At 38.6% G+C, this 27,220-nt stretch overlaps 2 protein-coding genes across 3 annotated transcripts in view; both read left to right on the top strand.

Annotated features, from left to right (window-relative positions):
• The window catches only part of draxina (dorsal inhibitory axon guidance protein a), a 28,707-nt gene extending 20,351 nt beyond the window's left edge, over positions 1-8,356 (top strand). For both annotated transcript variants that reach the window (XM_037763911.1, XM_037763834.1), the window contains exons 4-7: positions 1,859-1,979; positions 2,397-2,489; positions 4,180-4,269; positions 7,210-8,356. In XM_037763911.1, the coding sequence (XP_037619839.1) occupies positions 1,859-1,979; positions 2,397-2,489; positions 4,180-4,269; positions 7,210-7,322 (417 nt within the window). In that variant the 3' untranslated portion in view covers positions 7,323-8,356. The remainder of the gene's footprint in view (positions 1-1,858; positions 1,980-2,396; positions 2,490-4,179; positions 4,270-7,209) is intronic.
• A 7,430-nt stretch (positions 8,357-15,786) lies between these two features.
• On the top strand, positions 15,787-25,801 carry LOC119497044 (angiotensin II receptor-associated protein). Its single transcript, XM_037784827.1, has 5 exons — positions 15,787-15,961; positions 17,108-17,142; positions 17,292-17,400; positions 19,594-19,804; positions 24,699-25,801. The coding sequence occupies exons 1-5, from the start codon at positions 15,935-15,937 to the stop codon at positions 24,821-24,823; spliced, it is 507 nt and encodes a 168-aa protein (XP_037640755.1). The 5' UTR covers positions 15,787-15,934; the 3' UTR covers positions 24,824-25,801.
• Positions 25,802-27,220: the final 1,419 nt, after the last annotated feature.

Genomic DNA, 27,220 nt, shown 5'->3' with positions numbered 1-27,220 from the left:
CCCATCAACAAGATATTTCATTAAACTTAAAGCTAGGGTTGGTAATCTTCTTCAAAACATTTTTTGTTAGATATGTTGAAATTATTTTTACAACCCGACAGCAATCAATAAATCAAATGCTCTGCCTAAAACAAGAAAGAAATCCAGTAGCTATCTGGGCTACCTACCTGCGTGCGCTCTGCCCGTGCACTCATTGCGTGTTACCGGAGTCGTCCACAAGCTGCTAGCTTGACAGCTGTGAGTACTAAAGCTGCGTTCACACTATGAGCGACACAGCAACATTCTGCAAGTCCTTTTCAATGGAAACCGGTGACATGAAGCTTCAAACTGAAGCCCGACACTTGTCGCTTCGTGATGGGCGTGACACGCTACAAATAAAGTTGAACTGGTGTCAACTTTTTTCAGCGCTCCAATGACGAGGTGAAGCGTCATACCAATCATATGTTTTTGTTTCACCCTGTTCCGTCGTTAACTAGTCCTCAGTGCTATTAACGGCATAAATGCCTGCTGACCACACTTGCTTTTTTTTGTCGCTGGTAGTGTGAACGTAGCATAACAATAGCGATGTTCATTGTTTATGTTCATAATGATAATTTTGGGGGAGTGTCTTTGGAGGGAGGCCTGAAGCAACGAACTGTCATCGCTAGATTTAGGGACTTTTGGAGCTAGTGCTGCTATCTACTGTCATTGGAAAAGAGTTGGCAACACTGGGCTGGTTTTTTAGGTTGGACCATTTTTTTAAATGTAGAGTACTCTTGCTGGTTTCTCAACATTACCCACCCTAGCTTTAATCAAGTACTTTTAGTTGACCAAATAAGTGGAAGATCAGAAAAAGTTCTTGTAACAGTCATATGGGTCGTTTTGGAGGGCAAATACATTTTTTGTCTCTCTGGTATGAGGACTTGTTGGTCTGATAAGTATGAGACTGGCAACTATGATGAAACCGGGATCAATAACACGCCTACGGTGGCTCTACAAACACTACTGCTATGCTGAAATAAATGCATGAGGCACAAATATATTTTTGTAAACTACTTACTTTTAAAGGGAGGTAACATATTATAATAGGAAATTACTTTAAATGTCCCTAACAATGCTTTGAAACCAAAAATCAGTGGTTGACCTGTCGTATACATGCATATATTATATTGCAGATATTTAAACAGAAATCACACATCCAGTACAGGAATAATAAAACGTCCACCCAGGATCACTTGCATCCTGCATTAGTTGCCTGCTGCCCTCACTGGTTATAAATAAAGCCTGTGGTTGTGTGTAATGGACTGTATGCTTTAATCTGTATGTCTATATATTGTATATGTATTAACAATACTAATGATGTGATATACATTTGTATTCCGGGGCCGTGGGCAGTTGTGTTCTCTGTTACCAATCGATTGTGTTTTAAAGCTCTACTTCTGTCTCTGTTGGCTCTGTGTGGGCGGTTTATGAATCAATGAGACATTACTGCTGCTCGTCACAACACCATGTTTCATTAACAGCACCTTGAACCTGTTTACCTGCAGTACTGATAGAAAACACAGTCAACAAATCAAATCCACTGCTGCTGTGGTGTAATTGTAGTAACTGAACATCAACACATCTCTACAGCGGCTTGTATGCTGGTTAGCGTCAAATTCAGGATTAGTTTTTAATACGCATCTTCATATTCTGATCACAAGAAGATTGAAATATTACCGTGGAGGCAGAATTTATGCAGCATGCTGAAACTAATTGAAGATGGGATACGGTTGTTTACAGATCTGCAGATCAGCATGTTTGTCCTGTTTGGATTTCTTTTTTTCAGAATGTGAGTTAAGTTGAGTTTGTTCACTTCAAGTTACGTTTCCCTTTTCAGAGGTCCGGAAGAGGTAAAGGACAAGGAGAGGTGATGCCAACGTTGGACATGGCGCTCTTTGATTGGACAGACTACGAGGACATGAAACCTGTGGACGCCTGGCCGTCTTCCAGGAAGAAAGGTTTGTATTCAACCGTAACTGTGCAGGCTGGTCTCATACACCGTTCGTAGCTATACCTACGCAAAGTAATGACGACTGGACTATCCAAAAAAACAATGTGACCAGTTACAGTATGACTTTTTGGATTAGGAAACACCTTAATTTCTCTCCATTTCTGGCATGAGATCATTGTTCCCTACTATGTTTTAAACATTAAGTGTATTTTACTATCTGAACTGTGTTGAAATCGTTATGTATGAATCAAGTGAAAAATGTGTTCTTGTACAAATATAATTGGCTTCACCATCAAATACCAGACATAAAATCTGACTTTTGTAACAGAGTGACAAATCAAATCGATCTGTTTGGTTGAGGCTGTGTATTGATCAGACGCCTTCAGGATCAAACTGTTGTGCTCATTTATTTTTCCTGCTGCAGACAAGAGGCGGAGTAAGAACCTCAGCAGTGGAAATGGGACTGTAGACGCTGACGCCATCGAGCCATGCGACCACCACCTGGACTGTCTCCCAGGTCAGTCTCCAAAGTCAGATGCTCCAAAGTATAAAATATTGAAGTCACAATTTACTCAATCTCACAACCCATCGGCTATCGGTCTGATGACGGATAAGCCTCTGGGGGCAAGGGGCCATATTTCTTGGCTTCTGGTGTAGCCAGCGGATCTGTGCGCTGCTCATTGTTTAAAGTCCGATCAACAACTTGACTGGAGTTGGGAGTTGAGAGATGACGTGTACGACCGGATTGTTTCACAAGTAGCCAGTTTAAAAGCAAATTTTGAACCAATAAAAAACGAAATCATCGTCAGACGATAGCCGATGGACGGACCGTTTCCCTGCATTCAACCAAAGCCTGCTTGAATGCGATTGGTCAATACTACTCGGACTACAAACGGAAACCAGAACGCTTCCGATACCAAAATCTTGTCCCGTTGCCGACAGATTCTACATGTGATTGCAAAATTTGTTTATACAGTGCTACAGAAATGAGTCCTAATACCCAGAAAACAGTTAGCATTGTAGCACTTCCGGGTCCCTCCTCTGGAAGTCAATGGGTTTTTTGAATTGGTTTTTAGTTAGATGTCTGAAATACGGTCTAATGTTTTGTTCTACAACATAAAATACATCAATAAATATCCCACTTGTGAATTTTGAAGCCGGTTGAAAAAAGGCGGTTGCTAACAAATGGCTAAATGAGACTACTAAACGTCATCACTCCGACTCGTCCATCTTTACAGCCTCGTTATGTTTACTCGCATTCATGCGACCGTGGTTAGTTCGTTTATAGCCTAACGTTTGCTTTTTACTACTGGCGATTGCATTCACTCTTCAAAAATCATAAAAGTTGTGTTCATTTGTGAAATCATCTTACTGAACAAAATGTGTAAGTATCATTAACGTCTGTTTGCCACAGAGCTTATTTTTTGCAATAATCCACAATGGAAAAATCCCATTGGCTTTTTGTCGAAGGAACCATGGGGGATGCTAACTTCCTGGTTGGCCTACAAAATACGTCATCCCTGGAGCACTCTATTGAGATTACAATTTACTAAACTAGTTTTCTACTTTGCAAAATAGCGACAGCAACTTTGACATTCAGAAATTTATATAATGTGACATCAGTAAATGTGTCTTTTACAGTACACTAAAGGAAAACAACAAGAGGACAATTTTCCTTCAGTTGTGGACACAGAAGTTTTCGTACTTGACACTTAACATACTAGAGTTAATTGTGACACTGTGTATATGTTGGGTTTGTAGTCCTCTTCATGATTTAAAGGCCTTGAACCCTTTTCAAAAGATAAAGTTCAGAGAAAAAAAAATCTGTATTTATTATTTAACACTCAAAGAAATCAGCTAATTTGCTACATAACCAAACAACCCCACAACTATCACCACTTTTTTTCTGGTTTCAAACGTTGCTAAATCCTGATTGGTTAATAGAATGTGACATCATGTTTTTCTAACTGAGCCCCACCCACGTCAAACAACAGAAATACTGAAAGTGAAATAACCAAAAATGTTCTAACTTTGGCAGATTATTGTGTGTTCATGTAGAACATAATCTCTCACAGTAAGAAGCTGATTGAGAAAATAAGATTTCAGAGCCTTTAAGATGATGAGTTTTTTGTAGAAGTTATTTATACAACTACTTTCTTTGCAATGTTTCACGTGTTTGGTTGTTGAATGTGCTTGTTCCGTTTCAGGTTCTTGTTGTGACTTGAGACAACATGAGTGTAAACCTCACAACAGAGGCCTCAACAACAAATGCTACGATGACTGCATGTGTGAGGAAGGTGAGTGAGGAGAACTTGTTATGGCTCAGTACAGAAACGGGTTTGAACCCAGAGGCTTAGAGACAAACAGGACATGTAAATGTTCGTGTTTTAAAAGTACAGCAGACATTTTGACATGTCACAGAAGGGAAATGCACAGGTGTATTTAATAACATTCATCTTTTAGAATAATTTTTAAAGCCCTTTTACTGGTTTATAAAGCTTTAAAGGACCCTGCTCCTCCCTACATCAGAGATGTTCTTTCATTTTATGTTCCAGCCAGATCACTGAGGTTCTTTACTTTTAAATGTTCCTCATGTGACCCATAAAAGAGAAAGAGTGCCTCTTTCTGTTTTTATGCCCCTAAACTGTGGCTGCCTCTGGATATTAGAATGGCTCTCTCATTATTTTTAAAAGGAAATTAGAGACCTATCTTTTTAATCTAGCTTTTAATTTGGAGTAATGTTATAGCCTTAGTTTTAATCATTGTTTTTTATATAATTTTTTTTATCCCTGGTGTTAATTTTATTTTATTGACTTTTATTTGTTTTCAACATTTTATTGTTATTTAATTGTATCTATGTTTTTTTTTTTTCTGTGTTATTTTAATCTTGCCATGTGAAGCACTTTGGGCTGCATGTATGAAAGGTGCTTTATAAATAAAGAAGTTCACTGGTATTGTGCATGCTGGCTCTTAATGGAACTGAGCCATCGTTAACGTGATCGATTTCACCTGTTCTTTTCCTGCTATGACAAGTCAACATGTCTGCTGTGAAAAAGGTCTATTTCGTGATGTATCACAACGTTGACATGGGTCACTGCTTTAAGGAATAGTTTGACATTTTGTGAAATAGACGTATTCGCTCTCTGGCGGAGAGTTAGATGAGAAGATTGATACCAGTCTCTCTTCTCATCTAACTCACAGCCAGAAAGTGAATAAGCATGTTTCACAAAATGTCTAAAGCAATGTTCCTCATGGTGCCACTTTTAGCATCTATATAAGAGTTTATGGCAGCAGCTTGTCATTTCATCTGCAGTTGTGTATTTTAGCCAAGTTTCACTGTTTATCATTAAGATTTTATTTGATTTTGTGTAAAAAAGTTTTGAATTCATAAATGTTAGTACATTGTTTATGTGCTATTGGAGCTGATCACTCTGTGGATAGTTTTTAGTTCAGTTTAGTTTCAGCCAGTAGGTGATTTGTTCATTTTTAACATGGGGGAGAGACCCAGTTTGTTTCGTTCAACTGCGACTAGCAAACCGCCCCATGAAACTTTTGGGTTCTGTATTTGTTAATACCATCCCCTAGATACGTATATAAAGTTTAGAGCAGTAGTTCCCAATGTGGGGTCCGGGCCCCCGTCAGTGGGGGGCCAAAGATGCACATGTATAACTAAAATCATAATAACAGCACTTACTGGATAATCTAAACAAAAGTCTGTATAAAAGCAGTTTAAAAGGATATTCTTTGCCACTCAGTAGGCTACATTCTGTTTAAACGTGGTATTTGTGCCAATTAGATAAAGATCAGGCTACACTAATATTATCTGTATTATGCTATTTGCAGAATTAGATTCCAGTGACGGCTGCGTAGGATTGATTCGACTCGTGTGATCCAAACATTTCCAATAACTCCAGAGTGTTGTTAAGTCCAAAGTCAACATTTACTGAAAAAACATAGATGTAATCATTTCCAAAATTCACAAAAAAATTTTGTCTAACGAAATATTCTGATTAAATCCGTATTTGTTGGCGTTTAGCCTTTCAAAAACAACATTTTCACTTCACGTTTGCTCTCCCGCTTGCCGCACACAAAGGGAGGAACGCACTGACGAGTCCTATTCATTAAAGAAAGTTGATTTATTTTTTAAAAAAACTAACAAATTTAAAACAATGAATTGCTTTATTCAAATTGGAGAGGATTTTGTTCGAGGATTTGTAATTTTCTTTCTGGGTAATGACATCAGAAAAAATGGGGAGGGGGCTCAGCTTTTCTTTGATACAAGTAGGGTGGGCTTCAAAGAAAATAGGTTGGGAAGCGCTGGTTTAGAGAGTATTACAAATCCAAGACTAAACAGACAGAAGGGTGGGACTCAGAGAAAAAGTTGAAATTACAAATCCGTCTGCTACTTCAGCACCACGGACAGCGCCATGGATTTATCAATACATATCATAGTTAGTCTACTGATGTTTCAGAGTCATGGTCGCGGTCATAGATTCTAACTTTCACAAACCTCAGTCAGATAAAGGATCAATGAGTCAGGCAGACTAGACTAACATATTCAACTAATCAACCCCTTTGCCCCGGCACTCTCTCTGCTACTAGAGGAACAACCCGGGCCCATGGGAAGGCGTATAAATACCACGACATGACACGGACATTCTGCTTATCATGAGTATGCATTTTAGCCTTTTCGCGTGTCATTTGTATACCATGCAAACAAACATAGGTTTAGGCAAGAAAACCACTTAGTTAGGGTAAGGGAAAACGTTGTGTGTTTGTTGGACTCATCCACGTCATCTCCCACCCATCATAGGTCTTTCTCGCTTTTTATACTACGTCACTAACTCGTACCGTAGCATTTATACGTGGATGCGTTTACATTGTAGTCAGTACAGGATACATGGCATACAAATGACATGCGGAAATCAAGAAAGGTGTTACTTATTGCATGGCGCATTATTGTGGCATTTTTATGCCTTTTCGTGCGAACGGGCTGATGGGACGGAGAGGACCGCCTTAAATCGCCTCCTGGTTTCAGCACTTTCATAATGTTGATTTTTACATTCTTAGCTTCTATATCACTGCAGATTTAGCTGTTTATGTGAAACTATTGTTCTAGTACATTTAAATACTTGCAGTTGCATCTGATTTATTCACCTTAGCTTTCTGTATCTCTCAACACAACCACACCTATGTGTTTGATCTATTCAGATAACAGGTTATTTATGATCTTTCAGGGTTCCGCTGTTACGCTAAATTCCACCGGAAGCGTCGTGTGACCAGGAGGAGGGGTCGCTGCGTGGTGCCAGAGTCAGTCAACAGTGACCAAGGAGGCTTCATCACTATCTGAGGAAGAGGAGGAGGTGGAGGACAAGATGAAGGAGCAGGGAAAATGTCCCAGTGACCACTCTGACAGAGTAGATAGTGCAGCCAAAACATCACATGACACTGACACGCCGCTGAGTGCTGAAAGGTGACGGTTTGCTGGTTTTTCAAATTGATCCCACAATGTAAAACATCTAAATGCCGACATCTGGTCAGTTAAAACAAAATAGTTTAACTGGATATGCTATTTGACTGTTGCATTGTGGGATGAGTCACACCTTCTAATCCAGCAAATCACCGTCTTTGAGCACCTATTTAAAATCAGTTTTGTTTCAGTTGTGGTCACTGCAGCATCAATACAGAAGCATATGTATGTTTTCAAAGAGGGGCTTTTCAAAACTCACTCAGTCCACAATGGCTGACGATTTTTATTTGTTTTAAATTGGTATAAAAGATTCACTTGTCTGGCAACACATCACTGAGTGAACTCTGTAAACATCTCATAGTTCACATGTTGATATATTCACCACAGTTATTACGGCTGTTGGTTTCATTTCTCACAGGTTTTCCTGCAGCTGATCGTCTCTGTCCTGCTGATCTAAGTCAAACAATGTTTACAAATCATTTAACATTTACTATTGCTTAGAGTCCCAAATTATGTCTTTTATTGGTTCGGGATCATTCAAATTGAGCTGTCACTCAGAGAAATGATGCTAGAATGACTTTGAAATAGTTTCTGTGTGAGCTCTGTGCTACGTTTTGTTTCTCGGCACTCTTACTCTCCAAACAAATGCGGAAAATGATTTGTAAATGCCATTTGAACCCAGTCTGCTGTCCTGTATTGTAAATAAGAATGTGTCTGAATTGCCAACCACTTTTTGTTAACTTCTCTTTAAATGTACTTAACTGTAGAACGATAAACAAAGATGCTTGTTTGACCTTCCTTTTACATGTCTTAATATATGTTTTATTTATACTGTACTTAAACACACGTTTGTCCAGATATTGTGTTTGTCTGTCTTTTTTGTCTTCATGATTAAACACTTACTAGGATAAACAGTTTGTGGTGTAAACCTGCCTATATTTGCAACATTGACCTTCATCTATATCAGGCATTGGTATTTATTACTAATGTTTTTTTTTCTTTGTCCCTAAAAGCAAATTTGCAGGCCTTCAATCAGTAACTTTCACAGATGTTATTGAGTCATAAGACTCAAAAATAAATATTTAGATTAGGGATGGCAATCAATAAAAATATTTAATTATGATTAATCACATTATTGTCCATAGTTAATCGCGATTATTAATCATAATTTTTTTTCTCTGTTCAAAATGTACCTTAAAGGGAGATTAATCAAGTATTTAATACGCTTATCAACATGGGAGTGGGTAAATATGCTGCTTTATGCAAATGTTTGTATATATGTATTATTGGAAAACAATTTACAACACAAAACAATAACAAATATTGTCCAGAAACCCTCACATGTACTGCATTTAGCGTAAAAAATATGCTCAAATCATAACATGGCAAACTGCAGTCCAACAGGCAACAACAGCTGTCAGTGTGTCAGTGTGCTGACTTGACTATGACTTGCCCCAAACTGCATGTGATTATCATAAAGTGGGCATGTCTGTAAAGGGGAGACTTGTGGGTACCCATAGAACCCATTTTCATTCACATATCTTGAGGTCAGAGGTCAAGGGACCCCTTTGAAAATGGCCATGATAGTTTTTCCTCGCCAAAATTTAGCCCAACTTTGGAGCGTTATTTAACCTTTTGCGACAAGCTAGTACAACATGGTTGGTACCAATGGATTCCTTAGGTTTCTAGGTTGTAGCTTTAAAACTGAGCCCTCTACATCTTCTGAAAAAAAAAACGGCCAGGCCCGACGGCAGCTTGTCGAATTTTTAAGAGTTTAATTAAAAATCGCAAGCTGCATACTCCATCAAAAGTTGAGGTTCTGCATTCAAAGTCCTACTAGGTTAAAGTACAGAAGCATTATCAGCAAAATGTACTTAAAATACCTATAAGTAAAAGTTTTCTGCAGGAAATGCCCGTCACTGATATATTATTATATAACATTATTAGATTGTTAATACTGATCAATGTGAAACCAGTATTTTACTGCTGTAGTTGCTCGAGGGGTGAAACTAGTTTCAACTACTTTATATTCTCCAGTGGTTCCCAACCCGGGGGTCAGACCTCTCCGAGAGGGTCAGAAGATAAATCTGGGAGGTCATGAGTTGATAAATGGGGAAGGAAAGAAGAAAATAAAAAGCTCAGCTACACATATTTATTTATTTTGTTTTCTGAATTTTCTCTAATCTCCACTTTTGTTGTGAAATATTGGATCATTTCACCACTTTGGGCTTAGAACAGTTACTTAAAGAAAAAGGAGTTTAGAGAGAAAATCTAACAACTCATAAACATCTGAAATGTGACAAGAGGATGAACTTTGTATTTTTATAAAGAGTCAGTTTATTGTATTTTTCAAGCGTATCATATGTGTTTTAATCTTAGAAATAACCATAGCTGTCAGATAATGTAATGGAGTAAAAAGTACAATATTCACCTCGGTAAGTGGAGTTAGATTAGATTCAACTTTATTGTCATTGCACAAAATACTGAGACAACGAGATGTAGTTAAGCATCGAACCAGAAGTGCAAACAGCAGTAAAGTGCAGAGTAATGTACATGAAGTGGTCAATAATGATAAAAAGTGTAGATGTGAGTATGATAAGATATATTTTACTTTTATATTATGGCTTTTTCTTAACTGATGGTGCATTGTATTTATATGATTTTATGTTGTTTAGATTTTAAGTTCTGGGTCTTAATTACTTTTATCATGCTTTTATTGTAAAGCACTTTGTAACCTTGTTTTGAAAGGTGTATATAAATAAAGTTATTATTATAATATACAGTATGCACAAACATGTGCAGCAAGTAGGCAACATACATAGTGCAGAAGTATTAATAAGTAAGTAAGTTAATAAGCAGTATACATATGAATACACTATAGGTGAAATATATGCAATATGGACAGTAGTATATGGTAGTATATAGTACAGGTAAGTGTGTGTACAGTAGTGTGGCAGTTGTAAGTAAGTGTAAAGTTGCATAAAATGGAAATAAAGTACAATTACATCTAAATTGTACTTAAGTACAGCACTGAAGTTAATGTAATCAGTTACTTTCTGCCACTGGGTCGGAGCATAAGGCTGAACTCAGCAGGTTAAATGAGCATCAGGATGTTCTGAAGAAGGACGACAGGTTTAATATTTTGTTTCCTTTGAGAAAAGAGAGAAATTATTCTCTGAGATGCTTCAGAAGAATAAAAATCAGGACATAAACCTATTCCAAACACATCATCTTTTCATGAAAATGAGAATATTGGAGTTAGTAATGAGGCGCCATCTATCTCCAATCGCTGCAATCTTTGGAGCTCATTATCTCCAAAACCACCCTGAACTGTGTCAAAACCTTTTAACGCGAAGCTTACGACACATTAGAGCAAGTGCAAGCAATAACAGCCGGCGTGTCTCTGATCCGAACACACAGGCTCTCTGAGAATCTATCAATATTTGATTAGATGGAGAAAGTAACACTCGTTTTTCTTTCCTAACCACCGGCTCAGTCGGACCGTGATTGTGCCGTCCTGATTTACAGCTACAGCATAAAAGCAGTATCGTGATGTATTTTTAATAGTTACCTCTGACAGAGTGCCCTGCTGAAAGCTGGCCAGCAGCCAGCCGAGTGATAGATTACACTGAGCCACATCCCGGCAGAGCTGTAGCTTCACATCACCAACACCACAAAGGCACTTCTACCTTTCTTAGGGATTTCACAAAGTAATAAATTACCAAAGTTGCCATCTTAACCCAACTTTTCACGATCAGGGGACTCTCTAAAGGACACAGGTTGTGAGGAAAATTTACATACAAGTAAACAAAGCTGCTGGGAATCCTCTGCTACAGCTTCAGAAACAATAAAACATATCATAAATCATTTGATGAGCAGTATTGAAAATAGATAAAAATGTGAAGCAAGAAAGATGATGTGCTGCAGCATTGCATTCATGCATTTGCTTGTCAAGTCTGTCACAGCAGGTTAGGATGTTAAAAGGATCATTTATTTGCAAATACATCCAATAAGTGCTTTTCCTCTGACGGTAAAAGACATTACACCCCAAATTAAATAACATGTCCCACATTTATTACTCTGCAATCTCATTTTGGCCCACAAGCACATTCGGCACAGTGTGTTAGGACGTGTTTTAAAAGCATAAATACTCCAATCAGAGAGACAAATCTTGAGTCCGGGGTCAGAGGTCAGCAGGAGGTCAGCAGGGTTCTCACTTGAAAATGGGGCCAGCTGCCGTGCTTGAGGCACATAATTGATCATCTCCTTTAAGGTATAAGAAGCATGAAAGGAATGAGTCAGACTTGTAGAAAAAGTAATCACCACGAAGGCGACTTACATTAGCATTTTAAAGATTTGGTTGCTGCCGTCGTCCACCGTGACTTACGGTGAGATCAAAGGTCAAATGTGCTTGAATCTAGATACTGCCGTCATTTCAGACACGCGATAGCGAGCAGGTCAGCGAGAAATGTCAGCTGCAGAATCCAGAGGTGACAAAACATTTCATGATTTTGTGCATTTAGAAAAGTGAGAGATGGAGAGCCAAAAGAGATTATCTGTAATATATCTTATTTATGGATGCATGCAACTTTATTCTTAACCTTGGAGCTAACTCAAGGTCCCCTAACTAGCTTTTCCCAGAGCTTTTAAACACATCACAGGATGCTAATGTTACCTGAGGTTGGAACTTCGGTCCCATAGTAACAGGTGAGACTACGATCAGGTGGGAATAGATGAGAGAATATGATTAACAGGTGAGAGGAAGATGGAGGAATAATATCCACAAAATTTGCACAGTCGGCATTTTCTATTAAAGACATACAAAGTGGAACTCCCTTCCATCCCGTATCAAAACTTACCCATAGTTTTATTCTTTTTTTAATGATGCTAATAAGGTGGTTAAAGGAGAATCAAGACCGTAATGATAAATTCGGAGCCTACACATATGCATGCACTGTTGCCTTTTGTTAATATTATTAATATGTATATATGGGTGTATACAGGTTGGTGTGTTGCCGGTGTACAGTAGTCACACTATACACTATAAGTCTAGACTTAGAAGAGTAATTATTATTATTTCATTATTTTTATTATTTAAATTTTGTAATATATTTATTTGTTTTTATCCATCTTTTAATCTACTAATCTATTTATTTATTATTTTATTACTTGTGGTATTATTATTATTACTTATATATTTATTTTTCAATAACATTTTTCTGTTTATGTACAGCGTAACATAAACAGTGTATGTAGGTGTGTGTATGCACATGAGTATATGTATATATATAAGTATATGTGTATATACTGTATATATACTGTATATATTTATATATACAGTATATATATATATATATACAAATATGGATGTATGTGTGCTTATGTAAATATTCTATGCACATATAATTATTCACTGTTCATCCTTACAGTATGTAATTTCTGCCATTATTATTTACTTAATTTGTACTCCTATTCTTGCATCCTAGTGTGGGTAGGGAGGTGGATTGTTAAATCTGAAAATGGCTGATTCATGTTTGTTATACATTTTATGTGCTTTCTTTCAATAAAGTATTGAAACAAGAGAAAAAGGAGAATCAAGAACGCAATCATTAATTTTAATTCAGGAATCATTATTAACTGATCAAACAACCACAACTGTTCTGTAAATACCATATACAGTATATATTCTGTTACTATGTACATATACTGAACAGTATTTTATCATGCTTGTTGTATGTAATGTAATGTATATGCTGTTTGTATTATTGTTTACCTGCCTGGGGACTGGGAATGAAAATGAGCTTTTAGCTACTGTATATCTCAGTATAATGCAGATTTCAAGTATCGAAGTTTCTGTTTATTATACGTAGTTCCTGTCAAATCAATTTGTAAATAAAATAAAAATAATATATAGGTTTCGTTTTAAAAATGAAGTATTTTTTTTTTATCATAAACGGAAATATTTTCATTCTCTGTTCTGTTGGACTGGAGAGTAAAACTTGAAATGAGATGGAACAATGTATAACTGAAGGAGCAATTCCCTCATACACCGGCACAATTATGTGTTACATTATTGATACTTGGGTCTTATTTTCTTAGTTTTCATCATTATTTCTATCAGTAATGATTTGTTTTGTCCCTGTGGACTTCATTATTGGGATGAGGCCGTGTTCCCAGACTTCAGCATTTTCTCTGCTGAGTGAAATGTTATCCTAACCAACAGAAATGATGGCCTAAACTAGTTAAATAAGACCCAAGTGGTAATAAATTGGACTTAACCTTTAATTGGCATCAATCACAAACTCTTCCTCCACTTGTAAATATGTGTCAGTAAACGATAACATCACTTTATTTATCCTTCGGAGGACACCTACTGCTGAAGGTAAAACAAAAACATATCTGTTTGGCTTGACTGTTGCACAAGATAAAAAGTCAGGGCAGAAATCAATAGAAGCCATCCTCTGGGGAGCACGAATCCATAATAAATTTCATGGTGAACTGAGCAGTGGTTGTAAAAATAGATACAGTATGTTTCTGTGGAACAAAGCGTTTGAAAGGATGGATGGGCGAAAATCAAATTACATTTCTAAATGTCACAAACAAGCTGACAAAGTACATCGGCATGACTGCAGAGCATCGGCCTGAAAGTGGTTACTTCAACATTTAATTTGATCAATCTGTTTGTGTTATCAACCTCTTTACAAACCTTGACCACTGACTTCTACAAAAACACTCATTTGTCCAGATAATGAGAAGATTTTGTTGGTTACAATGACGGCCTTTAATCATTCATATCACACATTTTTTAGTTACACTTTACCAGTTTATACTGATATTGTAGTTACTTTGGGCTACAGTGGCAGTGGCACACTGCAGTGTACAGTGGCTACACTGAACTACTGTGTGATGGACCAGAACACTAAAGCAAAAATATAGGTCTATAACACCCACTGGATGGATTGCCATGACATTTTGTAGGCCTACAGACATTCATGGAATTCTAATGACTTTGGTGATCCATTAAAGGTACAGTGTGCAGGATTTGGCGACATCTAGTGGTGTGGTTGCAGATTGCAACTAACTGAGTACCCCTCTGCTCACGCCTCTCTTTCCAAGACTGTGGTAACGCGAGACGCTGAGTGCAAAACTGTAGTAACCTTACCATAATAACTCTGCTTTAGGAGCAACGGAAGTCAGACAGCGGCTGGCAATACTACAGTTTTGCACGTTTCGCAAGTGTGTCAGAGAACTACGGTGGCCTAAAGGTAACGTAAAAATGCAAAAATCTCTCGCTAGAGCCAGTGTTTGGTTTGTCCATTCTGGGCTACTGTAGAAACTTGGCGGAGCAACATGGCGGACTCCGTGAAGAGGACCTGCTCCCTATGTAGATATGAAGGACTCATTCTAAGCTAACAAAAACACAGTGATTCTTAGTTTCAGGTGATTAAACACTAATGAAAACACATTTCTGAATATCATATTCCATTAATAGATCATCTGAAATGCTACACACTGTTCCTTTAAGTCAAAATTTAGAAGTGTCCAATACTTTGGTTTTATGACCAAATACCTGAAAAACAAAGGAACGACAAATTTCCATCAGCATCAGCTGTTCTACTACTATTAGCAACTTTTAGCATGTTAACACACTGAACTAAGATGGTGAACATGGTTAACTGTTAGACATTAACATGTTAGCATTATCATTGTGAGCATGTTATCATGTCGATCCTGTTGCTGTGCTTAAATCATACTGTGCATAATATCTTCATTTAAAGGGTTACATTTCTTTTATGGAGCTGCGTACATAGACTATTTCAAATATTTGTTATTAATATTACAAATGAGCAACAAGGTCTAAATATTGTTTTAGAGATTTTTCCAACTTTCCAGTATAAAAAGTGATTGATGACTGATTGGCTGCATAGATTTAAAGGTATTGAATATAAACACAAATGACCGCCTCCATCAGTCACAGTAACACTTTTCAAATCACCACACTGCTGCGGACATGTGATGTGCTGTCATGTTATTTTTACTCCACTGACAAGAACAAAAATAGCAAAATACACAACTATAATCCTCTACAGCTTTTATATATAAATCTTGCATTTTCTATTTTATCTGTTAGAGAAACTGAGCAGACGGTTTTATTTATATAAATGTTCTTAAATGTTCAAACACACGTGCTACATTCCTGATCATTCATAGTGAGCAAAGTGGAGGGAAGCTGTGGATGCCCATGTGGTTTCTCCCTGGCTGAGAGCAGGAGGAGAAGTGAGGAAGAGGAGGGTGTGAGTCACATGGGAGGGAGTCAGGCTGCTGTCACATGGTTTGTGTTTGCAGGCTGATCTGAAGGGAGGAGGAGTTTCACAGAGAAGTTTGTGTAAGAAGAAGAAACAATCTGAGGCAGCTTCTCATGTAGACCTCCTTCAACAAGTTGGAGCAGTGAAGCGGATCAAGGAAGAGCTGCTTTCACCAAACAGCCTGTTATGGAAATCCCTGCCATCAATCTTAAGGTGAGTCTGCAGCTTTTACTTGATTCTAATGTTGGATGTGAGTGTGTTTGTTTTTGAAGTGTGTTTAACAAAGACTTATCATGTGATGAGGTCAACTTTGTTGCTCAATTCTCACTGGTAATTCCTCTGTTTGGCAACTACCTGCCTCTGCTTGAGACACACATCACAGTAAACTGGTGAAATTATGGATTTATTTAGGAGATATGGGCTCCACAAATATGTTAAATTGCATTTAAGATCAAAGACTACACAGGTTTGTTGGCAGAGATGGGCAGCAGGCCTGTGGACACAGTAAACAACACTATTGGATGTTAGAGACACAAACTTAGTGATGAGATATTAACAATATATGTGTCTACAGTTCAAACAAAGATCAAACACAAACTAATATACAGTGAATTTGCCACCAGATATGGAAATATAATTATTTAAATTATTCATCACATGAACCAAATGACAATATCTTGTCAGTCATCTCTGATTTCTACACTTGTTGTGTTTAAAAACTTCAAGTAATGAATTAGAGGCAGCTGTGAGGAGCATACAGCAGGCTACATAAGTGAACTGATGTTAAATCCCTTTAAAAGGGAGAACCGTTAAATTGAATTAAGTCTTTGTACTATTTTTGTAAAGGTTAAAGGGTTCAAAAGCGCTCTTATTCAAAAGCTCAGAAACCTGGACTCAAACATGTGATGTGAGAAGCCTGAAAATAACAAGTATAAATGTAGTTAAAGAAGCAACTATACTCTGATTTTCTAGGACAAATGGTGAATTCTCTGATTCATAATTTGGGCGGAAAAAAAAAATCAAACCAGCAATCTGTGGAGACATGAAATCAATCACCTCGATGCTGCTTCACACTTTATGGCAGATGCAAACTGATCACATGCTTTTCATTTAGTTCTGTAGTGTCTGATGTTATTTGAGCTCACATTGACTGAACCATGGCTTCATCTAAAGGTTATTTTCATATAACAATTAAACTATTCAGGATTTTTTTTTTCTCAATTAATCAATTAATTGTTTGATCTATAAAATGCAAGGAAATAATGAAATGTGCTTCAGAGTCCAAGGACCACAGGGAAAGTATTAATACAGGTCCTCAACAATCCAGTATTTCTCTCTAACACTTGTCTTCTGTCGTAGGCCATAGTACTGGTGCACTGGCTGCTGACAATATGGTGAGTGTGTGCACAGGTTTTTTTTTCCACAAACCTGTGGAATTTCTCTCCTCTTCTGACAAACACAGACTGATTCACAATCTGGATCCAGGCCCACTCCTTCACTTCCATGTCCCATACTTGTGTGTATTTGTGTGTGTCTGGTGCAGGGGGTGTATGGCGTGGCTGCCCACCTCCTTCGCTTGGGGGAACTTCGGCGTCCTAGCTGTGGGGGTCTGGGCCATCGCACAGAGGGACTCGGTGGATGCCGTGCTCATGGTGAGTCTACGCCTCGACTTACTTCACGCAGGCTGCAATCTTAACATCATGTGATGCGTACAGGAGTCTAACTATAGGCACAGCTGTGCGTATCCGTGCTAACCTATTTGTCTGTGGAATCTGGGACAATCTGGGAGCATCCCTCTGAGAAAGATAGCCTTCCCTTAATTCAGCACAGAGCACAGCAACCGTGGCTTTCACGGTGTGTCAGTTCACAGCACCAAGGGCCCGTTTCACACAGATGTTTCACACTGAGGACAGTCTCAGTGTTGCTTTTAAATGAGTTTAATGGAAAATTTAAAGTCTGTTACTCTACCAGCCTACCCTAATCTGAACTTTGACTCATAATCATTGACACGTGCTGAGCAGTGACACCAAATGACAAAAAAAGAGGAAACATGGCTCATAATGTGTGGTTTGCTGACAATGTTATGGAGCGAGTAATGAGAAGGAAAAGGCTATTTACTTATAGAGCACCATTCAGACACAAGGCAATTCAAAGTGTTTTATAGGGGCATATAAATATATTAAATATATTAAACATAAAAATTGCATTTCAGAGACAATGAAAACAAAGACAGAAAGCGAAAACAAGCATATACGTAAGTTGTTAAAAATGGCATTTTTAAAAAGCAATGAAAAGCAAAAGCAAGCTAATAAATAGTATATATATATATATATTATGTGCCACAGCAAACAAAAGCATTTTAAGCCTTGATTTAAATGAGCCTACACTTTCAGCAGACCTCAGGTATTCAGCTTGTTCCACAGGTCAGTTTTTTTAGAGCGCAGTAACCTGTTGAACATTGACAGCAGTGAGGACGTCGTCAGTCATTTGTGTTTGTCTGAAGAAACTATGCTGAGCCTGACGGATGAGTTAGCAGAATCACTGAGCTCAGCCACATTAAGAAGCCTCTCAGCTCTGCACTGCATTGAGATTTTATTATGCTACTAGAGTTTTTTTGTATTGTTACACGCTTCACTGAATTTTCCCAGTAAAATGTCTTTGTACTGTAACTGTCAAAATCTTTATTTAATTTTATTTTATTTCGAACATGTAACAAATAAGTAAAATCAAACAAAACAAAAATAACCAAATAAAATTAACATTAAACATATAGAAAACTCTTAATATACAAATAAATATATAAATAAACAACATCAATAAATATTACATGTCCGAAAAGGAGTACAGGTATATGCTCCTTCCCCTTTGTCCTCCAGAAGACAAACATTTTCTGCTGGGGACAACAGAGCTGAGCAATGTGACGCTGTTAGTCGGTCAGCCAAGTTTTGTTTTTTTAAGTCTTAATTTACCCAGAATTCATGGCATGTTAGTCTTAATTAGGATAGACAAGAACCAGACAGATTTGTGCAACGGATGAATTCAGACAATCTGACTATTATTATTTCTATCTAAGCAAAGTCTATCTTTGTGAAAGCAGCACCAGACTGCTGTGGAGGTGTGTTACGTGTTGAATGCCAAACAGATACACCACAGCTGGAGGGTCGAGAGAAAAACTAGCTGTCCAGTGTCTCTTTCTGTGACACCTTTGACAGTAATGGATTCTGACTGTCATTGCTGTTGGGAAGTAACCATCGGGGAGCCTCTTACCTTGTGTACTTTGAAGTCCAGGGGTCCTTCAGGAGAGAGCGTTCTGGGCTGAGCTGGCCAAAAGAAAGTTGAAAAAAAAAAATAATGAATGCACTGGATTCTTTGTGGTTCAGGATGCAGCTTCAAAATCAAATCAACCAGGGAGAGATAGAGACAGGAGATAGTCTACTGCATGTTTCTTTTATTATTAATCCAGGCTTCTCTTTCCCTTAAGTGTCTTAAGTGATTTCAACAAATCTTTTTGTCAACTAATCACACTCATTTCTGGCTTTTGGAGAATTATAATTTGGATATGTGTCCTAGATGATAAAGGCAACCGAGAGATTTCTAAATTCAGTGTTTTCTATCTTATTTCTTCCTTTTTTCATTCTGACTTCCTGGCACCACTTAGCTTTTTATCTAATTTCCCCTCAGAAATCTCTTGTTTTTTTCAGAATTGGATTGACTTTATTTTCCACAGAAATGATGTTGCAAGGAAACTTTCCCTGTGGTTAATTACAGAGATGTGTTGGCACTTCACAGCATGAAAGCACTTATACAGATAAGTCCATCTTTCTCTTTTTGTTCTTTCCCTGTAGTTTCTGATGGGGATGGTCGGGACTATAGTGACCGACATCGTCCATTTCGGGGTCTTTTACCCGCTGAGTGACTTCGCAGCCGAGGGTGGGAGGAACGTGTTCCGCTTCAGCGCGGGAATGGCCATCCTCAGCCTGCTGCTCAAACCGGCGTCCTGCTTCTTCGTCTACCAGATGTACCGCGAGCGTGGAGGAGATTACAACGTTAACTTTGGTAAGCGCTGCAAGATGAGTACAGTAACATGAGGAGGAGTTTGGAGTTTGCAGATGAAGAGTGGGTACTGCAAAGATGTTTAGCTCTGATATAGACATCAACAGGAATTTAAACGCTTCCAAAAATAAGATTCTTACAGTGGAAACTGATGCTATCTCCCAGCATTTATCATTTATTTAATCTAAATGTGATCTAGTTCCCTTTTGAGGAGCAGATAACACAGAAAACAAGTCATTACATAACAAAATAAGGCTTCGTTGAGCGAGTACATGTTCAAGTATCATTTCAGACCCAGCGAGACATATCTGAGGTTTTCTACTCCCCACAAAAAGTGGTCCCCTGCAACCCAGAGTGTGACCAAAGCTGGAGGTACGGTGAGATGCATGTGTCCAGGGGCGCTTTCAGATCCTCCCTATGTTGTTTTATGCTGTTTGCCTATGACAGGCCTGCCAAGTGCAGCACACACTGGGACGAGTCTGTGCTGTACTGCTGGCAGATGATCCCACCGTCAGACTAATTTGTTACAGTCACAAGACTCTAAATGCAGCAAAAATATCTGAGCTGCAGTTCGGCCCGGGCAAGAAAATCATTTCTCCACAAGTTGTTTATAACATTAGTGTGTCATCCTGACCACCAGTTTATACTGCATGCAGTGCAGGAACTTATTAAACCCATGCAGCCTGAAGAACTTGTGATCTGCCATGATAGAAAAATAGCACATGATTGATGTGAAATAGCCCAGAGCAGTTTGTTCTTGACCGTTGAGAACATATCTCTCTGTTCTTGTGGGCAACAAATGTTAAGTACACTTCTTCCATTGACTGGTCAGGAGATACTCGAGATGTGCTCTTAATGATTAACCGTGTGTGGCCATCGATTTTAGGGAGTTGGACTTGCTCTGCTGAGAGCTTTCCCATCAGGAATCCCACTGAGCTGTGACGTCTGAGGACTCTTAAATCCTTGAAAATGTTGCTCACGGCTTCATCTATATGGATTAACCAAACTTGGTTGTATTCATGATTTGATGGCAGTAGAGATAATGGTTCCATACGGGGAGCTTTGAGCTAGTGAACTTTTATTGCCCTCATAAAAAGACAAAGAACAACAAAAAATGCCAAAAAATAAACCAGGATGTGGTGCGTTTTAATGTATTATTAACTGTCATATCACCAGCTAAAATAGTAATTTATTACACTACACTCTGGGATAAGTAATAGAATTTCTCCTGCATTGCGACCAACACTGCAGTCTCCTGATTTGACTGTTTTTGGAGGATAATTGAATATTGATGAATGTGCTCTCTCTGTGGTTTTTACTTTAACGCCACAGACACAGCAGGTACATCCATTAGACTGTGATTGGCTGTGTGATGACTGATGAGTGTGTTTCAGACAATGTGTGTTTTAATTGCTGTCTGATTGCATAGCTTGCATTAACACGGTCCCCCGCTGCACAGAGCACTCTGGGAACCAGGCAATCAGCTGCATGTGAGTGACTAGTTGATTCAGGCAGACGGGGATCTCTGAATGTTGATTGGCGGCCCTCTGATGCTGGTTTAAATCACTCAGGTTCTGTTTTTTTATTTTTACGTTGCTTAATACAATAGAGGCTTTAAGACTGAGCGATCACACATGATTCATTAAACACTTCCCCTGAACATTAGGGCGTGTCAGGCTGTGGATTTCTCTTCATGCTGAAGCAGTGTGTGTGCGTGGGGCTGTAGTAAGCAGTCAGTACCCATACGAGATATGAGTTATGAGGTTTTTTTAGCCTTTCCGTAACAAAAAAGCAGAATTGTTGTATACTCAAATGTAAGCATAGAGTGGACGTAGTCACCGTGATACCAACCATTGGTTTGTGGACTGAAATTTTGAAGCCTTAAGTTCGGCATTTTGGCCGCTGCCATCTTGGTTTTTTGAAACCAGAAGTGACACGAGAGGGTGGAGCTAAGTACAACCGAACACTGAATAGGACATTTTTAGGCAACCAAAAATATTATAGTTAACTTTCATGAACTGAAAACACACTGTGAACGGGTTTAAGTTGTAAGACGAAAACACGGAAAACTCCCAGACCAGACAACGCCGTGGTAGCGACCTGTCAATCACAAGGTAGCCACGCCCTAAAGCATCCCCTGCTTTATGGTCTATTTGACTCTAAATGGGACCATAATTTACTAAATGAACATCATGCTGTATTGAAGAAGACTTGAAACTAGCGATTGAGACCATAAACTCATGTTTACAATGTTTACTGAGGTAATAAATCAAGTGAGAAGTAGACTCATTTTCTCATAGACTTCTATACAATCAGACTTCTTTTTGCAACCATAGGAGTCGCCCCCTGCTGGCTATTAGAGAGAATGCAAGTTTAAGACACTTCAGCATTGGCTTCACTTTTAAGACCCGGAGGTTGCCGTATGAATGTAAGCTGCAAACATTAGCATGTGTAGCCAACTAGCTTACTTTGTAGTATTCCTCCACTGTGTGGGATCTGGGGTTGTGAAGAGTTTAGGGTAACGTCAGCGATTGGATTTGGGGTTTACAGTGAAGCAACCTCATCCAAACTCACCTGAGATAGCGTTAGCCTACATTTGCACATTTGTTAATCCGGTCTTGTATTTTGTATAGTAAGCATCCAAACAATGTTGCGTTAGGCTAGAACAAAATAAATAACAGTCTGATCTTAAATGTATCCTGTTATCAAAATGTACTGTAATGTTAATGCTAGCTACCCTTCATTAGCCTGGCCCTGTAAGCTTAAGTCCTATATGGCCCTGGTTTAGCTGTCACGTGTGCATCAAATGCATATTCAAGACCCATTTGTAGGTTTCAGCTGGAGACAGTTTTAAACTTTCAACCAACTCAGAGTTAACGTTAATTAGCTAGCTAGCTAGAGCTGCAAAAATCTGCCAGCAACAACATTTTAGCTGGAAACAGTCGACTGTCATAAAAAGCCTGCTTTCGTTTACATCTGCTTGAAGTCATGGACCCAAAAATGTAAAAAATGACTACTAATTTTGAGTGGTAAATCACTGTTATTATTGTGAGGTTATGAACTTAAAGCTGGACAGGCATAGCAACAGTAACCAGGGCGGGCGGAGCTTAGCAATCTGTTAATGACCTGCATTTCCCCTGAATGTTCTCAGCTGGCTTGTAGTGACGCAGCTCATTAGTGTGTAATCCTCACGTGTAAGAATTTGTCCAAACCTACATTTCCCAGTTCTTTTCTTGCTCGTCATCATTTCTGTCTGTTCGTCACACGGTCGTGTTTTTTGTCATGTTGTGTTGTCTCATGTTTTCCCAGTTATGATTTGACTATTTGTCTCGTGTCACTCTTCTCCTTTCTTCTCTTCTCCACTGCTGACCTTTGACCTCTCAGACTTAGAGACCTCTGTGGACAGTCGATGCACTACGGATAGTGCTGACAGTGCCTTTATTGGCCGCCGCTATTGATTCCCGGCTTCTTCCTTTTCCCAATTTTCTCTTCTCCAATCATCCTCTTCCATCCTCTCCCACACAGGAAGTAAGATCACACTTCAGGCTGCAGCACAAAAACTGTATTCTTTTTTATCTGTTTATCTTTATTTCCCAATTATTGTCTTGTTATTGTTCTGTTGTCCATCTTTCTCTATTATTTATATTAATTCATCTGTCAGTTCCATCCCCTACCTGCCTGCTTAGCTGTGTTTGTCAGTACAGTATATTTGTCTATTGTATTATATGCGTTTATATGTTTCTGAAAGTTTGCATCTATGTATTATTCATATTTTTACTCTCCAGACACCTCATTTGTGTTTGTGTATTCTGTTTGCATATATTTAAAGCAGAGCTGCATGATGTTGCACATTCTCAAATCAGCCTAATTAAAGTAATGTTGAATTCTAATAGACAATGAATGTGACCTGTTTGAAATGCACGCCCAGACTTTAGAGTCATTGAAGGTTAGTTGAACCGAGTGATGAAGGTTTTTCTTTTAGAGCTATTTATGTATTTTTATGCTTTAAAATAAAATAATAAACATCACAGTTGTGCAATTAGTCAAATTAATATATACTTTTTTTATTTGCATTTTAAGACATTATACAGTTACAGAGCTACTCTATACTTTTGCAAATCATCCAAACCCTCTGCCATGAAAGTGCTTGTTTAATTAGCATTAATATGTGCGTGTTTGTCACAGTTACAGGACTCTGGGCCATGCAGGCGTAAGAGTGAGCGGGCCTTTGAACTTCCAAAAACACGTCATTGGTATTCTGGCCGAGTCGGGACTCTGTTTGTTTTAGAGCATCATAGGGAGTCCTATGAGACTTTTCATATGGATTATGTCAGTATGCGGCCTTCATAGAACTCATTATAAAGCATGTTTACATCTAGTATAAAGCACCCAGGTTTTCAATGTAAACATGTTAGAAGATTCTGCTCACATGAGATTTTCAGATCCTTGATGGTCAAATTCTCTTCCTTTAGCTTCAGCTGCAGAACAAGCAGCCGATCAGACAGTAAAAAGAGAGCGATGGAAGGGGATGAATTTCAGCACTCAAAAGAGGTTCTGTTGAATGTAATTTGCTGATTTCTCAGCCCAGCGTCCATCAGAGGCAGTGTGTGCCCGTTACCAACAGTATAATTCATCCAGATGAGAGGCCAGATGCTCAAGTCAAGATAACAAATCTGCCTGACTGTGTCATGAATCTGTGTTTGAAGAGAAATGAGTGTAAAAATCAAGAAAAAGGAAGTTGTGTTTAAGCTTTCAAAGGATTCCTTTCTTGTGCAAACAGTTTTGATATGGCAACACCCTTGATTAGTCACAGAGACTCTAAGCAGATATGACTATGAATAATACATTTACATGGCAGGGGTCGTCTGTCTTGAAGACTGTTGGCTTGTCTCTGCAGGTTTCCCCTCTGTATCACGAAGCAGAGATGCCTACCAGTCCATTGACCGGCAGGATGAGACTGCCACCCCAGCGAATCCCTTCAACCAGGCTGAGGAGAGCAAACCACCCGTCCGCACATACTGAGAGAAGCAAGCGGTGAACAATGCAGTGTTTTCCTCTGACTTTTTATGCAGCAGCACGGTGCCCAGGGGCAATTTTTTTTACAATCGATTCCACATCGGTCTCTGTGTTTTGTACAGTCGGTCTGCTGCAGATCGCACTGACAGCAAATTGAGCACTTTTTATTATGGTAAATCATTAGCTGTGTTTGGGTTTCAGAATGAAATGTGGCATAATTAAACCCATTTTAAGTTTTTCTTCAGATGTTTTTTTGCTGAGCCGGCACATCACTGCTGAATAAATACAGAGGAAACACTGCTCTACCACTCCTCCCATGCTGTTACTGTTGTTACCGCCTACTATTTTTAGTAGAGGGCTGTTGAATGGATCTGTTGGGTCAGTTTACTCTTTTTCAAGTGAGTCATTGTTACAAATGTGGCACTTAATAATCTTGTCTGTGATCTGTAAATTATTACATTCCCCGTTTATTACATTGTCTGTTTATGCAGTATGTAATTATTATTTTCCTGTTACTCTTTGCTTTACGGTACAACAATGGCTTAATGCACAGTGCAGTTTTTCACACGAGAACTGAAATGAACGTTCATTACCGTCGTGCCTTTATAAGCTACCTTGTGCCTTTGTACTTTTTCAACTCATAAGAGCTGTGAAATCCTTCGACTGAGTTGAAGACGTGATGACGACCAAATTGAAGTTAGAGGCCTTTCATCTCATAACTGGGCATAAAACGAGCTTCATAGTGGAGTGAACAAAAAGACAGGCACTGTTCACTTATCTTTATGTTGACCTATGAAAAGCCCGTATTAAAGGTGCAGTTTGTAGGATTTGGTGGCATCTAGCGGTGAGGTTGCAGATTGCAACTAACCGAAACTTCTCCTATGTGCCAAGCGTGTAGGAGAACGTTGGCCGGTGCGAAAACGCAAAAATGAGTATGGCCGCATCTAGAGCATAGAATGTTTATAAGAAGTGGACGTAGTCACCGTGACGTTACAAATTGTTTTTTGGACTGGCATTTTGGCTGTCGCCATCTTGTTTTTTTTTCAACCACAAGTGACACGAGAGGGTGGAGCTAAGCTCAACCGACTGCTAAATAAGACATTTTTCAGGTGACCAAAATTTTACAATTAACTTTCATGAACTGAAAACACACTGTGAAAGGGTTAAAGTTTTAAGATGAAAAAACAGAAAACTCCCAAATAGGACAACGCGATTGTATCGACCTGTCAATCACAAGGTAGCCACGCCCTAAAGCATCCCCTGCTTTATGGTCTATTTGACTCTAAATGGGGCCATAATTTACTAAATGAACATCATGCTGTATTGAAGAAGACTTGAAAATAATGATTGAGACCATAAACTCATGTTTACAATGTTTACTGAGGGAATAAATCAAGTGACAAGTAGGCTCATTTTCTCATAGACTTCTATAAAATCAGATTTCTTTTAGCAACCAGAGGAGTCGCCCCCTGCTGGCACTTCCGCATTGGCTTCACTTTTCAGAACCGGAGGTTGCCGCATCCTCTAGAGCCAATGTTTGGTTTGTCCGTTCTGGGCTACTGTAGAAACATGGTGGTCGTCTCTGTGAAGAGGACCCGTTCTGTATGTAGATATAAATGACTCATTCTAAGCTAACAAAAACACCATTCCTATTTTCAGGTGATTAAACACTAAAGAAAACATGCTTATTAATATTACATTCCCATTTAGATCCCCCTAAATGTTACACACTGTTCCTTTAAGACTGCTGTCATATTTAGCACTGCAACTATGAAAAACACATAAAAACAAAGATTTTTGAGAGAAAAAAAGAGATGAATTATTTTTTATTCACTGTGCATAAAAAACCCCAAATGTTTCTCATTTCATAGCATTTTAAATGTATCATTCTTATCCATTGCCTTCTAAGTGAAGGGCCTCTAGACTGCCATAAACGCTCTTTTGTAATGTCAGACTTGTTTCAATAAATAATAGACCACATACTGTGCAGCCTCTGAAAGCTGTTGATCTGTTATGTAATAAGACAGCAGATATGAGACAGTTTGTCACATCACAAAGGGTTTAAAACCTTGAAATGTTCACATTTAATATTTTCAGTGAACAGCGTGTAACCACACATCATTCATTGAGCACTGAACAAAGTGTTCACTCACAGTTTTAGTGTGTAAATGACACAATGGTGACAGTGGTTAGAGCGCATAAGGAAAGCGGACACTGTGGCTGCAGGGTGGATTTTACTGACTTATTGCATCATTTGGATTTTCTTTACAGTCAGTTCTCTTTTGAAAGTTTTGAATTCCTGTTTTGAAATCATGATGACCTTTGTGACAGAGCGCATATGTGGTAACTACGTTGGTCACATTATGAGGATGTGAAATGTTCCCGGCTGTAAAACCCTGAGTC

Source organism: Sebastes umbrosus, chromosome 1, assembly GCF_015220745.1.
Source record: "Sebastes umbrosus isolate fSebUmb1 chromosome 1, fSebUmb1.pri, whole genome shotgun sequence".
Classification (NCBI taxonomy): domain Eukaryota; kingdom Metazoa; phylum Chordata; class Actinopteri; order Perciformes; family Sebastidae; genus Sebastes; species Sebastes umbrosus.
The sequence above is the reverse complement of the archived record's forward strand: the minus strand, read 5'-3'. Positions and strand labels throughout refer to the sequence as shown.